This window comes from Cylas formicarius, unplaced genomic scaffold (genome assembly GCF_029955315.1).
Source record: "Cylas formicarius isolate icCylForm1 unplaced genomic scaffold, icCylForm1.1 PGA_scaffold_6__28_contigs__length_40554024, whole genome shotgun sequence".
NCBI classification, from domain to species: domain Eukaryota; kingdom Metazoa; phylum Arthropoda; class Insecta; order Coleoptera; family Brentidae; genus Cylas; species Cylas formicarius.
This window is the reverse complement of record NW_026844347.1, coordinates 13,413,559-13,430,386: the sequence shown is the minus strand read 5'-3', so window position 1 is coordinate 13,430,386 and position 16,828 is coordinate 13,413,559. Positions and strand designations below refer to the sequence as shown.

Sequence of the window (16,828 nt, the reverse complement as noted above, 5' to 3'; positions counted from 1 at the left end):
GTCTTAACATTTGGGAAAACCTAGATTTGTAGCTTCTGATACAGCAAAAACCTATTCCGTTTGAAAAAAAGCGAATCACATTATCACTTCTGATTTCACTAACATGTCCTCACCGGCAAAATACTTGTTGCTTCGTAAGAACCAGTAACAAGTTCTCTCTCTGTTTAACCTACAATGAAAATAACTTTAAAATAAATTCTTAAGAAAATTGCTCTGTTCGTAAAAGACATGAACTAGAAACTTTTGCTTTATATCCGTTCTATATGTTTGTGTCCGAACCCTCGGCTTTACGAATATTTCAACTTTCAGATCTTTTTTGCATAACTTAACGTCCAAAACAACATTGACTCAATATCTTTCAGCTAAGAAGAGCTTTTTTAAGGAATGAGAGATGGTGGACAAAGAGCTCTTTACTCTTTTTTTCTTTTTCTATTAACTGCTCACTTACTGTTTCTTTTATTTTTCTTTAATTTATATAATTTTTTTATGAAATGAAATATTGATCAGATATGGTATGGTATTAAAAAGCAATAATAATACGAAAAATTAATTCATCAGCAGATGAGGAACACAATCACGAATATCACCTCTTATTGGAGCAATCCATAAAAATTTCTAAACAACCAAACAATCTTAACCACGACTCAGGTCTTTACTTATCACCAATTATTAACAATAATATGTTTTTCTACTCCCATCTGTAAAATACCTACTTACCCACCGATCTAGCGTGCGGGAAGCGTCGCTTTAGAAAGCCACTTTCGTTTCTCATGAATCTGAGCCACTTCGGACATTTCCGGGATTTTACCGCATGGCTTTGGGAGCAATCGGATGTTTTCGGAGATTTTTTCTACGCTTTGAATTTTGACGTTTGTCAATTCTGACGGTCATGTCGGTGAATGTATTCGTGTTGTTTTGCGAAAATGTACCCAAAAACTAATGATCGTAGAAAAAATATAGTATGCAACACGTTCGGTAAACTTTTTAAGTCACTCGTTTATTAAAAACTCGCTCACCCCATCCTCGTGCAATTACTGAACTGTTAAGTTTGACTCAACCGAGTATTTGTAAAACTGAAATTACTGTTAAAAAAAGTTAAGTTGGATAAATCTTAAATTGAACGATCTTTTTGGAAAATCGGCTACTCAGTTTCGTTTCCCACGGATCCGAGCAACTTCGGACATTTCTGGTATATTGCCGATGGATTGGGAGCGATCGGATGTTTTCGGAAGTATTGCACACGGTTTTGATGTTTGTGTGTGTTTAACGGACATGTCACAAGTCACTCAGTGAATGTTGTCGTGATGGTCGCAGAAAAAATTTACTATGACAAGGTATAGTATGGTAGTATAAAATTTGATAAATTTTTAAATGCCGTTTCCCAAACTTGTTGCATAATATACTAATTCACATTAACTTTTTGGATATTTTCAAAATAACCTAATTTTTTGAATGCCAATTTTGACAGTTAAATTCGTAAATTCACTTACTAAGCTTACAAAATTGTTAATACTCATTGATGAAAATATTCGGTAAGATATGAATCAATCAATGTTTATAAATAAAATTTGGGCGTGTAATTCCAACTAAAGAAACATAATGCAGCCATTTAAATTAAAATCGGCCAAATCCGGTGCTATAATTAATTTCAACTGCACTTCAATCGCATCGTTTACGACAGTGTCGTTGCATTCGCCAATTTTTATTAATCGCAGGTGTTATTAGTGGAATTCGTTCGGTCGTTACTTAAACACATTAATTAAAATCCACACGCAGCATTTTTTTCGCGTGCGTGATCGATTTATAACGAGTTTTAAAAAAAATTCAGTTAGCCTTTCGTATTACGCGTAAATAACCAAGATTGTGTACTTTTTTTGAAAAACACAGTTTTAAAACAGTATATTATGCAACCAGTTTCACTTGACGCAAGCGGAGCGAATGCTTAACCCATTTTGTCTCAGTGGTGCGTTAATGCACCACGTATTCTATGATTTTTTTTGTCACATCCAGGAAATATTATTGCACATCCATTTAGAAATTTTATTGTTATCACTACTAAAGGACATAAAACCGTAAAAAACGCTAATTTATGTGTAAAGGAAAGATCTTATACATGACTTCAAAAGTTAACAAAAAGCGGTACTTAAAATTGTATCACATTTTCAAGTAAATACAAAATAGTATAAAAAATATGTTGGATTTGTATTGCCATTTTTGTTAAGTCTATAGCACATAGATTACTTCGCAGAAAACATACATTGGAAGTACTATGTTGATTATGCTTTATTTTTTGAAAATATTTACTGGTGCGTGAATGCATCACTGGTTTTAGCTGTGAAACAAAACTTTGTCATAGCAAGTCTAGACAAGTCAGCGCATGTAGAATAAACATCCAACAATTAGCGTGTTCTTTAGTATTAGTTTGTGCTTTGTGCAGTGAACATTACAGTTCGTAAAATATGGCATTTCCGAGGTATTTGACTCAAAATGAACAATAACAATGAAAATCATAAGTGTTATTTGGATTTACGTATTCTTATGTACTGTAGCATTCCATTCCATTTGCAAAACATATTGACGCGGTCTATATTCCACCCGACGGGGATACTTTGACTGACGAAGAAGATATGAACGGTAACATAAATCTACAAGAGTTTGGGGAACCAACTGATATAGCTGGAACTTTCGAGTTACATACACTGAATGATACAGCTGTCCTTCAACAGTCCTGCAATTCATCAACTACTGGACCTGGATGGGACTCATCAGATGATGAAACCCTGGAATTCAAAAGAAGACGTATGCTTTCTGCAAACGACAGGCTTGCTTCTATTGTCAAATGGAAGGAAGGTGAGATTGAGTACACTCACACACCTATATCCGACGAATTTAGATCATGTGAGGAACTAAAAAATAGGCTTTCTGGAAAAACTCCTCTTGAAATATTTTTTATGTTTTTTGATTACGAAGTGATTGATTTGATTTTAAAATTTTCGGTAAAATATGCTGAAGGCAATAACCGCCATGAATTCTCGTTGTCAAAAAATGTATGGGTTGCAATAGATTCCAACTGATAAAGCAAAACTTGCACTTATCTGACAAGAATTTCTTGGATAAAAATGATAAATTTTCAAAAGTTAGACCCTTCTTTGATGTAAGAAATTAAAAGAATCTGCAGTTTGGCATATTTTCGTTCAACTTATCCATAGATGAATAAATGGTACTTTACTTTGGGCGCCATTCCTGTAAAATGTTTATAAGGGGTAAGCTTTGTACCTTTGTTCATCTGATGGGTACCTATTTCATTCACTTCCATATGGTGGTGCTTAAAATAAACCTTATTCCGATCTTGGTCTTGGCGGTGACGTTGTCATGTCATGTCATGAACTAACCAAATTTTTTTTGACAATTTTTTTTCATCATTCAAACTATTTGTACATTTAAAAACTAATCCAATGGAAAATTGTAAATCATTTGGAAAAAAAGACCGCGGATCCTATCTTGCAGCATGCGAATCCAAATCAAAAATTTCTATTATCCGTTGGCACGACAATTCAGTTGTAACTGTGGCAAGTAATGTTTCTAGTATAGATCATGTCCAAAATGTCAACGAACAAAAGATTTCCCAGGTAGATTTTAAATGTTACATTGCTTTACGACTTTTAAAAACTCAGAAAACCATTACTCAAAGAAATCTTGCACCTGCCATAGATGAAGTGCGTTATTATAATCAAGGTCACCTCATATTTGTTCATGCTAATAAAGCTCGAAGGAGAAATAGAATCTGCTACAGCAACACAATTTACATTTGTAATACGTGTAATATGCATTTACATACTTCATGCTTTGTAAAATATCAACAAAAATAAAACCGTGTGTTACCAGTGGTGCGCTCACGCGCCATAAAATATTATGCATTTTTTTGTATCAAATCAGGTTCTATTTGGAAAACAATGTACCTCTAGTTGTTTTCTATCGATTTTTTTTTGTATATTTATATATAAATTATATGTTACATCTTATGTACCCCAAAACATTATTTAATGTTTTTTCCCAGTGGTTCGTTTACGCACCAGTGTTTTTTGTATGTTTCGAGTTTTTATTTTAATTTTTTTGACACATGTAATGTATTCTTAAGTGCAACAAAATAAATAATTTCAGAGCAAAAAAGTATTTTTTTTATGCTTGGGATAATATAGGTTAATAAACGAGTGACTGGAGAAGTTCATCAGCGTTATGGCATACCGTACTTTTTCTTAGGTTTTGGATAAGTTTTTGCCAAATAATACGAATACAGTATTTACAAGATCCAACCTTTGGTGGAAGATTGAAATATTCGAAGAATCTATTCATAATAGTATATTATACAACAAGTGCGGTAAACGGCACTCGTTTATTAAAAACTCGCTCCGCAGCGCTCTGCTCATGTTAAATAATCTCGTGAGTCCAAAAGTTCACGGAACATGATGCATACATACTTTTTCTACGACCGTTAGTTTTTGGGTACATTTTCGCAAAACAACACGAATACATTCACTGACATGGCCGTTAGAATTGACAAATGTCAAAATTCAATGCTTCCCACGCTTATATATATCTCCGAAAACATACGATTGCTCCCAAATCCGTGACGTTGTAAAATGACGCTTCCCGCACGCTAGATCGGCGTGTACTTAGGTATTTTACACAAGGGAGTAGAAAAACTCTATCACCTGACTTGTGACGTAATCGTCAGAATACCATCCGTGGATAAAATCTACCGAAAACATTCGAATTGCACCTAAACCCTTGACTGAAGTACCCGAAAAGTAACTTGCGACAGTGGACAACGAAACTGACGTCCTAAAGTGTAACTAAAAATCCTTAAAGTTTAATAAAAATCATTTTTGTTATTGCACTTTGCACTCGGTTGATAGACTGTAAAAAGATGTATCAAAAAAGAAAACTTACAACTACTTCTTTGTGAGGACTGAATGTTTCATTGGAAGCACTTGCAAATGTAGTGGTATGTTATTTTAGGTTTTGAAATTTTTTAGTAGTTTAATATTATTTTGCACAGTGCTGCTTCTCAACATTTTTGTGAAAGCTTGTATGGTAAACTCCATCCAAAACTTACCATCATACAAAGCTGTAAAATTGATTTTTCTACCTCGACTTGTGCTTTGCTTTCGCTTATATCTATTTTCAATAGTTTCGCGTTATACCATATTTTCTGATAAGGGTTAACAAAACCCCAAGGTTTTTTTTATGTTTTTGACGGAAAACCTGCCACCCAGTGCACCTAATTTGACGCTCTTGCATTTTCACCTTTGGAGCCGCAAAATTTGAATGATGGAAAGTTTTTTTTAAAACTATCTATTATAATTATTGGTAAATTTAAAAATTTATTTATCTCGTATAGTTCCTTCAAACACCGTATATAATTCGATTCGACTGTATTTTAAATTGATTTTTGGAAAACACTGCAACTTTGTTTTCGGGGTAAAATAAACATAGCAAACGGCAAAAACTCGTTATAATTAGAACATTAAAATCAAAACAGGAAAATTAAAATTTCGACGTAATAACCAATGCAAAACTTAAAAGCTTCATTAAAATAATTATTCTGACCAAAAATTTAATAATTTTTTCTTGTTTGTGCACCTTTACTTGGTAAATGCATCGTATACACAATTTAATTTTTCTTTACTAGTTTGTCCGGGTGATCTGTATTGCCCGTTGCAGAGCCCCAAACTCGTTTGACATACAAAATCACAAAGCAACAAAATGTTTCAAGTGGATGTTAAAATCAAAGCTCGGTATACTCTGGGCGTTTCAATAACTAAAAATAAAAAAATTGAAAAACATAAAAACCGTTGAAAATATTTATAAAGAAGGGCTTGGCAAATCGATGTAGATCAAAATTCTTCTTATGTAATTATCGATAAATTTTGGACACTGCTTACTACGCAAACGTTAATCACCAGTCAGAAATGTAAAAAGCTGCAGTGTTCGAAATAATCTTATGACTCTCAAAATTTTCAAAGTAATGAATGTACCTAAGAAACCACCAAAATTAATTTTTCAAAGAAACTTCCACATGCTACTGTAATGCTTTTTACAAAACTTCTAGATTCCTCCTGCGTCGGTCGTCAGTTTCAGTCAAGCTCTGAAGAAGCCAACAGGATGATTGGCGAAACGTCAGCAATTTCGACTAAGCAAAAACCGACACAGGAGGAATCCAGAAGTTTTGTAAAAAGCACCAAAATTAAGTTTAAGTAACCCTGATGCAACCTACCAGTAAATTTGGAATGCAAAATTCAGTATTTTCATTTCCTTAGGTATAAAACTTTTTTTCTACTCCCGTCTGTATATTGTCTAATTACACACCGACCTAGCGTGCGGGAAGTGTCACTTCACCGCGTCAGTTTCGTTTCCCACGGATCCGAGCCACTTCGGACATATCCGGAATTTTACCGCACGAGTTTGGGAGCAATCGGATGTTTTCGGAGATATTTCCCACGCCTTGAATTTTGACGTTTATCAATTCTGACAGTCATGTGAGTGAATGTATTCGTATTGTTTTGCGAAAATGTACCCAAAAACCAACAGTCATAGAAAATGTATACTATGCAACACGTTCGTAAACTTTTTAAGTCACTCGGTTATTAAAAAATCGCTCGGCTGCGCTCTGCTCGTGTTAAATAAACTCTTATACTTACACGACAACAACAACTTATACATATTTCAAATAGTTAAATTTAATTTTGCATAGTTTATAATAAGTAATTATTTTATATATATTGAAGTTAAGCTTTTGTTATCCTATTTACCTTCTCTGATCTGAGAATATATCATAATTTTTTTTTTTCGATGGAATTCTTGTAAGACGGGGTAACCAGAACAATAAAATTTTAATTTGAAAATGTATAATACATATATTTATTTATTTTAATGAATAATTATTAAGTTTTTTGGGTCTAAACGAACGGTGATCAGTCCGTCAGAGAGGTGACACGGTTCGCATTTGAAACTAAAAAAAATATCCTGAGTACCAAAGATTATTAAGATTCATTAATACTACTTAATATCACCAGACATCACAGATAACAGATATCTCTTGCATAAAATCTGGAACTGAGTTTAGGTTGGTTTTAAGGGCAGAACACACATAGTACCAATTTCAATCACTAGTGCTGGTTATTCCGATCGTGCAACGGATACTAAGCGCAGAGACACGCGAAGTACCCTATCGCAAATAACCACACCGGCACTGAATGGCAGAGACACGCGACAGTGCAATAAACAACAGGTCATAATATACTGAAGGGCAGAACACGTATCAGTATATTGGTACTAAGGGCAGAGACACGTATAGTACCTCTTTCAATCACTAGTACTGATTATTTCGATTGTGCAATGGATACTAAGGGCAGAGACACGCGAAGTATCCTGTCGCAAATAACCACACCGGCACTGAAGGGCAGGTCATAATATATTGAAGGGCAGAACATGCATCAGTATATTGGTACTAAGGGCAGAGACACGCATAGTAACTCTTTCAATCATTAGTGCTAATTATACTAAGGGCAGTGACACGCGAAGTATCCTGTCGCAAATAACCACATCGGCAATGAAGGGCAGAGACGCGCGACAGTGCAATAAACAATAACATCTTTAACCAAATTCCTTGGGTATATTTTATGAATTAAAAATGAAACCGATCAATAAATAGATCTTTTAGTACTTTGGTATTTTGGCCAATAAAATGAAAACATCATGAAATGCACCTACTGTACTCGTCTTCGCAATATCACGGAATACAAACAATAACCCGCAACACTCGAATGCACGGTTAACCGAGAAACGCTGGAAATATATTTCTTAAAATCTTACTGCACCCCAAGACTATGTTTATTTTAAATGACGCCCTTCTATTAATCGATATTCTGACAGAGCGAGGGGCGAGAAATGGGATTTTTAAGAAAACATCTGGTTCACAAGTGGTTGCTTATTGCGTCGTACGTACAAAAATTTTATAGGGTAGCTTAAAAAAAAATGCCCCTTACATTTTATTTTTCAATAATTTTAATTAGTAAAACATAGAAAAAATAGACAAATTTAAAGCAAAACATAGTTCTGGTCACTAAAGTGAACGTTTACTCTGTGTTTTAAGATTTAAGCGACTTCTGACTATAATTTCCCTTTTTATGCGTCGCACCGATCGTAAATTTCAGATAAATCACACTTACCGCATTTGCATTGCATAATCCACTGAAAATTACCAAAGCCCAGGCGCTCTCATAAAAACGGCCGCAGACGCGTCTGCGGGAATACGGTAGGGTTTTCCCCGCAAGAGAAACGAAGCCGGTTGTTTAAATTCAATCGGTTTCCTTTTATGATCAGCTTTTACATTAGCCATGCAACGACTAATGCGGAGAGAGTAAACAACACGCAGAAATTTTACGTTTCCAGTAATTACGGTAGGATAAAATTGCTGGTGGTATATTTCTTGAGTCACCGTATAAACTGGGTTTACATCGATGCAAATTTCTAGTTTAACGCCAATATATTGACGTGAAACGGGCAGGTATTTTTCAGAACGCGTCGAGATTTTCTTGTGACTGTCGGTCCTGTTTTTGTGACTCGGTGTCGGTGCACAAAGTTAAAGACAATGTTTGCCAAGGGGATTGAATTCGGGCATCTGCTACCGCAAATCGTGGCTACAATATTGGGTAAGTTATTTAGATTAAAAAAAAAAATAAATTTGAAAATTATAATAACTTATTACAAGATATTTGATTTGATTGCTAAAAAAACAATACTACGTCTTTATGTATTTATTATTTATGGTTATTTCATTTTACAAAGCATTTTAGACTTTAAACTATTTTTAAAAATTTTTGCACCATCAGCCTTGGCAAAGCCTTCGACTGCTTTTCTCGCCACTTGCTGCTGACAAATTGAATAAATATTTGGTGCGAGCACTTCCACTGGATCTTATTAAGTCATATCTGTTATCTAGGAGATGTGTGGTCTATAATAATGAAATGTAGGAACTGAGAATGGTGGCGTACGTATATATATATATATATATATATATATATATATATATATATATATATATATATATATATATATATATATATATATATATATATATATATATATATATATATATATATATATATATATATATATATATATATATATATATATATATATATATATATATATATATATATATATATATATATATATATATATATATATATATATATATATATATATATATATATATATATATATATATATATATATATATATATATATATATATATATATATATATATATATATATATATATATATATATATATATATATATATATATATATATATATATATATATATATATATATATATATATATATATATATATATATATATATATATATATATATATGTATATATAAAAATTCTCTCTTTCTTGATGGGATAACCTTCCTAGGCGCTGGTCGGGCTTTCAAACATCAAAAGAAGGTAGTTAGTATTTAGAGCATTGTAAAAGATTAAAAATTATGTCACCTCCAAGTCTGTACATCTATTATCAAATGCTGGAAGTACTTAGAAGCAAAGACGCATTTAGGCTGAACTCTTTTTATCATATTATCGTACCGCAAAAAATAACTTCTTTCGCAACAAAAGATTTAAATGTACTAAATGCCAAAAAAATATTTAAATCTGTGTTTGTATGACAAACTACCATCAAAAGTGAAGGCACTTAGCAATAAAAAATTTAAAAGATATGTAAAAAAATTCCTTCCTGACAGAAGATGCTAACTAGTTGTATGTATTTTTTTAACTTAAATTGTGGTATTTTATATGTAATTATCTCTTAATGTGCAATAGACTCATGTTTGGTTATCTTTTTTAATTTTGTGTTGTTACTCTTTTACATTTTACATTTTATATATTTACCTGTGGAAAATGATTTGACACAATTGTTTTCTTCTTAAAAGTGATAAATCTATCGATTCATCTATTTGCTTTGAATAAAAAATAAATTGCCTCCTATGACTCTTATGGTGTGTATTACCCACTAACGAAAAATTGGTGAGAAGGTTACGCTGCTAATGACAACAGTTTTTATTCGCTAAAAATATTCCTACATCTTTTTACAAGAGGAAGTATTTATAAGCTACATATGGGTGATTCTATTTTAGTTGTGATTTTATGCATTGCTTGTTCTTACTGGTGATTAATTAATAATCTAACAATGAAATTTTTGTACTAATGATTAAGACCATAAACATATTTCTTCATATTTTTATACAATATGATTTGTGATTAAAATACAATACAATACAATATACTAGTTAAAAAAAGTCAAGTTTTAAATTATTAGAAGGTTTAAGTTAAAATGTAATATTTAAAACGGAATCATCCATGTATGTATCTAAGAGTACTTAAAAATCTTTAGTATAAGAAAAACCGTTCATGACAGTGTGTGAGTCTTTTATGAAATTGTTTCTTCAAGTATGTGGTGGCATTTTTATATAATATTCAATTATTGAAAACCTGCATTTTTTCGTTTATCATAAAGTTGCAATTTACATCATTTTTAGTGTAACGGATTTTAAAATTTAAAAATGCATTTGAATAATTAGCAGGACTTCTTTTAATAAGAGCACAACTAAGCGGAACGTTAGTAATTTTCCGAATCATAATTTGAGATACAATTACTGAAAAAATATTTTTTTTTCTGAATTTCATAGCAATATACATCATTTTTTATAATAAGAGGCACAACTTAGGCACAGTTTAGTGAAAGGTTCTGTATAAATAATTTGGGATACAATTACACGAATAATAATTTTTTGGTTTATAGCAAAAAGGATGATTAAGGTCATTGGTAGTTGAAATATAATAATTAATGTTATTCGTAATAACTATTCCACTTCTTCAAAGAAACTTCCACAGGCTACTGTAATACTTTTTACAAAACAAAACAAAACAAAACGGAACTAAATGAGGGGCATAAACACCGTCTCGGATGACTGATTCCCATATTGGTGACAGATAAAGACCTGAGTCGCGATTAAGATTGTTAGATTGTTTATAGATTTCTATAGGCTCTCGGATTTTCAGTTGGTAGAAGAATTGATTACATGCAAGAATTTTACATTAAAATGATGAGTTACCGCTGAAATGTGGTAACCCTCTAACTTGGTCACAATTATTGCTTTTAACTCTCTGCTCGTCTGCGGAGTCAAAGAAACCTAACCTTTTATTTTCTAACTTATTTGTGACAACGCTAACATTTTTTTTTATTGACACTGCTCCGAACTCTGAAAAAAGTACCTCGAGAGTCGTATCAGTTTTTTATATGAAACCAGGCCTGCCTTGTTCAAGTTAAAGAAAAACGCAGAGTTTGGTTTAACACTTTGAACAATAAAAGTTAAGCAATCTGAAACCTCCAAATACACGGCCAAGGTGCATGAAATGACCCCCCAGACATCATTCCACGCCCATTTCGCGGATCCAACATTTTATTGCATTAATTACACCCTAGCAACAATTTCCTTTGTTTCCAGGGACGTTGATGGCAATATCTGACGGGATGACGTACGGATGGACCTCGCCGATGATCCCATACTTCACGGGAAACGACACGCACATTAAAATGACGATGCACGAAGCGGAAATGATGGAAACGGTTAATCTGTTGGGGGCATTTGCCGGATTACCGACCACGATATTAGCCGTGGACAAAATTGGACGCAAGAAATCGATGCTGGTCGCGTCGTTCGCCGGTTGCCTTTGCTGGATAGCGATCATTTTTGCTCCCAACAAGGAAATTCTCTACGTAGCCAGATTTATATCGGGCATGGCGGGTGACATGTGTTTCGTCGCAGCTCCGATGTACATAGCGGAAATAGCCGACCACAGAATACGAGGTTTCCTGTCATCCCTCATCTACCTGATGATGTTGGTGGGGATTCTGTTGGTGTACGTTACTGGCGCGTTTACCGCCTATTACGTCCCACCCATTATCGGAATCGTGCTGACTTCAATTCAATGCGTGTGTTTTCCGTTTATGCCAGAGTCACCGTACTATCTGGTGTGCACGAATCAAATAGAAAAAGCTGAAAAGGCGTTGAAGAGGCTGCGAGGCGATTCCAATACAACTAAGGAGATGGAAGACATCCAGAAAGCGGTTGAAAGGCAGAAGACGGAAAAGGGAAGACCGAAGGACCTCGTTCTCATACCGAGCAATCGAAAAGCGATCATTATCATGACAATTTTGAACGGAATACAGCATTTTGCTGGTATCAGCGTCATGGTTATGAACCTGCACATAATCCTGGCCGAAGCCGGATCCGTTTATATCGAACCCAGAGTTGCGGCCGTTATTTTCGCCGGTATAATGCTGATTGGTGCCAGCACGTCGTCCTGTTTGATAGATAAACTCGGAAGGAAGGTGCTATTGATTCTTTCCAGCGTCCTGACCGGCATTACGCTCGGAATTATGACTGCATTTTTCCACCTCAAGAATGCCGGTTACGACGTCTTATACGTCAGCTGGATTCCTGCAGCATGTTGCATGACGTACGCCCTCACGTTCAAGTCTGGACTGGGATTGGTCCCGATCGTCATAACAGCGGAAATATTTCCGACCACGATCAAAGCCATAGGGATGACAATAGCAGACGCAGTCTACGTGCTAATGGCGGTGGTGTCGATTCAAATTTATTCGGTTTTATTTAACAAATTTGGGATCCACGTACCGTTCTACATATTCACCGTTTGTTGCTTGTCGATGGCCTTCTTCACGGCGCTATTCATACCGGAAACGAAAGGCAAAACATTAGATGAAATTCAACTGAAGCTGAAGGGACTGAAAGTAACGCCGAAAAGTGAGCAGGCGGAAAATGGTATTCCTATGACGTAGTGCGCCGAGTTATTTTGCCGGTCGCGTGGATTTGATTATTATGAGCAAAGACTTAGATCCTGGATCGTTCTAATGGAAATAGGGAACGTTCCTTTTTTTTGTAGAAAAAAATCCCGATATTTTCAGCCTGTGATACTAGTGATAAGGTAGTTTTATATAAGTTTTAATATTGACTATTTCATGGAGATTAAATGCTGCAATTCTTGGATATTTGTATGAATGGTGTGGTGTATAAAATTTGTAGTTTAATATATTATATCTTAATATAAGCTCTTGCCTATTATTTGTTCTGCGATTAATGTCCCTATTGCTGTTATTTACCACTTTATATGTGCACAATAATTTTAATTCTAAGGTTACCAGGATTATATAGTAGACTACACTGTTCACCGCGACGGAGTCCGGTGCAAGCGATAGGTTGCTCCGCTTGGACGCCAACATTGTACATGGGTTGAAACTCACACTACAAATATGGAAATTCTTCTGGTTTCGTTATGTTGATGATACTTTCGTCATCTGGAGTGGAACCAATAGACAGCTAGCTGTCAATCATATTAACTGTTTGCGACCGTCCAATAAATTTACTGCTGAGAAAGAGAAGAACGGCTATCTATTGATTATAGATGTCCTAGTAAGTAAAAATAATGGCTCTATCGGCATCTCTGTATATAGAAAACCAACCTACACACAGCGAAGAGTATTTAAATTTTCAATCTATTTATTCTGAATCACAATATTCAATGACGAAGCCTCACTCGGTGTAGAATTAATAAGAATTAAACAGGATTTGGCTCTTCATAGAGAAAAAGTGTATCTACCAAGTACCCTGTGAATGTGGAGGGTCATATATCGGAGAAACACAAATACCTTGAAAAGTTAAAATTGAAGAACATAGGACGTACACACTGAGGGGTGAAATCCAAATATTAGGAATATGTATGGGGAAAAATATGACAATAATTGGCCGGAAGGTCTGGTTGTTCACAAGGAACCGCAATTGGAAAAAGCACAAGTTTATGGAAACTAAACAATAGAAATGTCTTCAGCATTCTAAGCTTTGCAACACCTACATTGCTGCAACCAATATAACAGGAATCTACAATGGTGTAAATAAGAACTATTTCTAAATATAACATTGTCTTATGTGAATAAGAACTAATTTTAAATATTGTTTTATCAGTTTTTATTTTTCCATCTTATTCATTTTCAAAACACAAACCGAATGAATTTATTCTTTTGCTTGTATTTTAGTGCCTTTGTGTTTTTAGTATTCAGAAAATTCTGAGAAATTTTTCTTATTATCTGCGTTTCCCAGTCCACTATAAAACATTAGATACTTATTAATGAGCTATTTGAAATTTACTCTCCGAAAATTCTTTTTTTCATCAATGCACGAGTTATAACAGTTGTAATACGAAGTTACGATTTACTTAATTGTTTTCAAATCTTTTAAACTTGTTTAAACATAGTTCAAAGCAAAACAAACTATTCCCAATTTCTAATTTTATCTTTCAACGCTAAATTGCCTGCCCAACTTGTGTTTTTTTTTTGTTGAACAAAACCCATTCCACACTTTTCAGCTATGGTGCGGACGGGACTCCTTTTGGCATTTTGTTTGTTTGAAACAATGGGATTTGTTTTCCACAAGATCAAAAAATTTGCTGGCATTCATGTTCTTAAAACACTATTTTATAGCTATGACGGCGATGTCGATCCAAATTTACTGAAAACATCAATCCGTAACGAAAATTTTCCATTTCCTCCACTTTTCTTTTTGAAAACTAACCCAACTGCGATTTTTGCCTAATCACCACAGGTTAAAAGCTACAAAAATCAACTGTTTTTTCACAGACTAGATAATTATCAACTAATACTACTTCCCAATTATGTACTAGGTAATTAAATTTTATGGGCAAACAAAATAATATAAAATAAATAATACTTCAACATAATTTTAGTAAGTAGCAATATTTTTTCGCGGCATCTTTGTGGCTAATTATGGTTGTTATTTGGCAAATATTTTTGTGACACTTTATTCATGACGTTTTAAATTCATTTGATTTAAGGCCATTATCATTTCGATTTAGAACAAAAAGCACACTAGGCGAATATTTCGGTATATTTAGATCATCCTGCGCATCCACAAATTTGTTGATACTAGAATATTTAACTGTTTTCTGTTATTAAGTGCTATTCTCGAATGAAACTCACAAGTGACTACATTATTTCAATTATCTACTATCCAGTCCATCATAACTTCATTTTTAAAAGAAATTAATGCAAAATTCATCAATGTAATTTAATTTTTACAATGTAGGTGATGTTACGACTTCAAACGAACAATGTAATTACGACAGCGTAGAAATAATTTTTGTTTAATTAGTTTGAACAATATTATTATACGTTTACACCTGTTTATAGTGAGGAAACTCGATAGACAATGGTAAGATTTAGATAAGCATTTCAAAATTGAATTCAGCTTTATAAATTGTATATATCACATCCTTGTTTGTGTTTATAGAATCAAATATAGTAAAATGTTACAGATTGTACATGGTGGCCCATTTAACAGGGGCCTATACCTTATCTCAAAACCTACGAGGGTTATAAAAAAAAAATAAATACAAAAGTTGTTTCTATTAAAATAAACTTTTTTTTTATTTTCCTAATTGTCACTTTTTTACAAACCAAAGTTGCATTTTTTTAAATAGTGCACCCTATATTTTATTGCATTTTGGAAAGAGAAATTCAACGATATATATAAGTATGGGTCTGTGAATCACCGTTTCTAACTTATTAGGGATCATCTTCAGAATTCGGGTTATGTTTAAACCATTATCGTTGGATTGCTTATTAACTTTTGAAACTATTTTTGCCTCTATTATTTTTACGAAAATAATGCATTTCTTTAGGCAATGATCAAATTTTCATCAACATTTTCCTTATTAACTTAAAAACTGGGTCAAAGATTTTAAACTATTAAGGTTTGAAACTGGGAAATAGCCCTATATCAACTTGTTCACGACCGTTTTAGAGCATTGTTAAGAAGTCGTATTAAAAACAGAATATTAAGCTTTGCACAATCTTGGCAAATTTCGCAAATTACTTACAAAAAATTAGCACTAACTATTAATATTACCTACAAATAAAACTAATTAAATTAGATTTTCAATATGTTTCAAAATGTATATGGCATCTGAGAAGTAATTCGTTTCATTTGGTAAAATGTGGTTCCTAAAATTCTAGATCTCCAGATTGCGCTCGGATCTTTACCACCCCTTGTTTACTTCAAAAATACATTTTTTATTTTCTGAACTTCAATAATATGTATTTTTTCTATTAAACTATACCTCAGACATTGTAAACACTAAGTTAAAATCGTCTTCTTGTAGTTTTTGTAGTGGCTGAATTTTTAAACTTACATGTGGTTCGTCTTACATGTACATCGGAAGCGACAAGGCGGGGGGGGTCTATGGAGTATTTTCAAATTACAGAAGCATATTTTCATCCAAAACCGTTAGGCTCCTACTTTTTCACAAAAACACCGCCATTTGTTCAAAACTGCTGCTACATTTTGGCAATTTTTTTTCCCTGACAATCGCCTATGGAAAAATTTGGCTCTATAGAGCAATGAGAAGAAGAGCCCGACTTTTGTGACTGGCGATTTAAGAGGTCAACTTTTTTCGCCTTTGTATACATTATACGCAATAGACTCAACAAAAATGTAACTTATTTAAATAAATAGAAAATAGTGAAAGTCAAAAAATCAGTAATATTACCACAACAGAGAAATACTATTGTTTTCAAAGCTACTGCGATGATTATATCAAAAAGTCAAAATTAATAATCACCAATTTTGTGTTTGTGTCTTTCAACAGGCAGGGTTGTATATATT

The 16,828-nt window shown here is 33.5% G+C and overlaps 1 protein-coding gene across 1 annotated transcript; it reads left to right on the top strand.

The window, feature by feature from the left end:
* Nucleotides 1-8,346: 8,346 nt before the first annotated feature.
* LOC132702815 (facilitated trehalose transporter Tret1-2 homolog) lies at nucleotides 8,347-15,616 on the top strand. Its single transcript, XM_060671612.1, has 2 exons — nucleotides 8,347-8,714; nucleotides 11,576-15,616. The coding sequence occupies exons 1-2, from the start codon at nucleotides 8,654-8,656 to the stop codon at nucleotides 12,931-12,933; spliced, it is 1,419 nt and encodes a 472-aa protein (XP_060527595.1). The 5' UTR covers nucleotides 8,347-8,653; the 3' UTR covers nucleotides 12,934-15,616.
* Nucleotides 15,617-16,828: the final 1,212 nt, after the last annotated feature.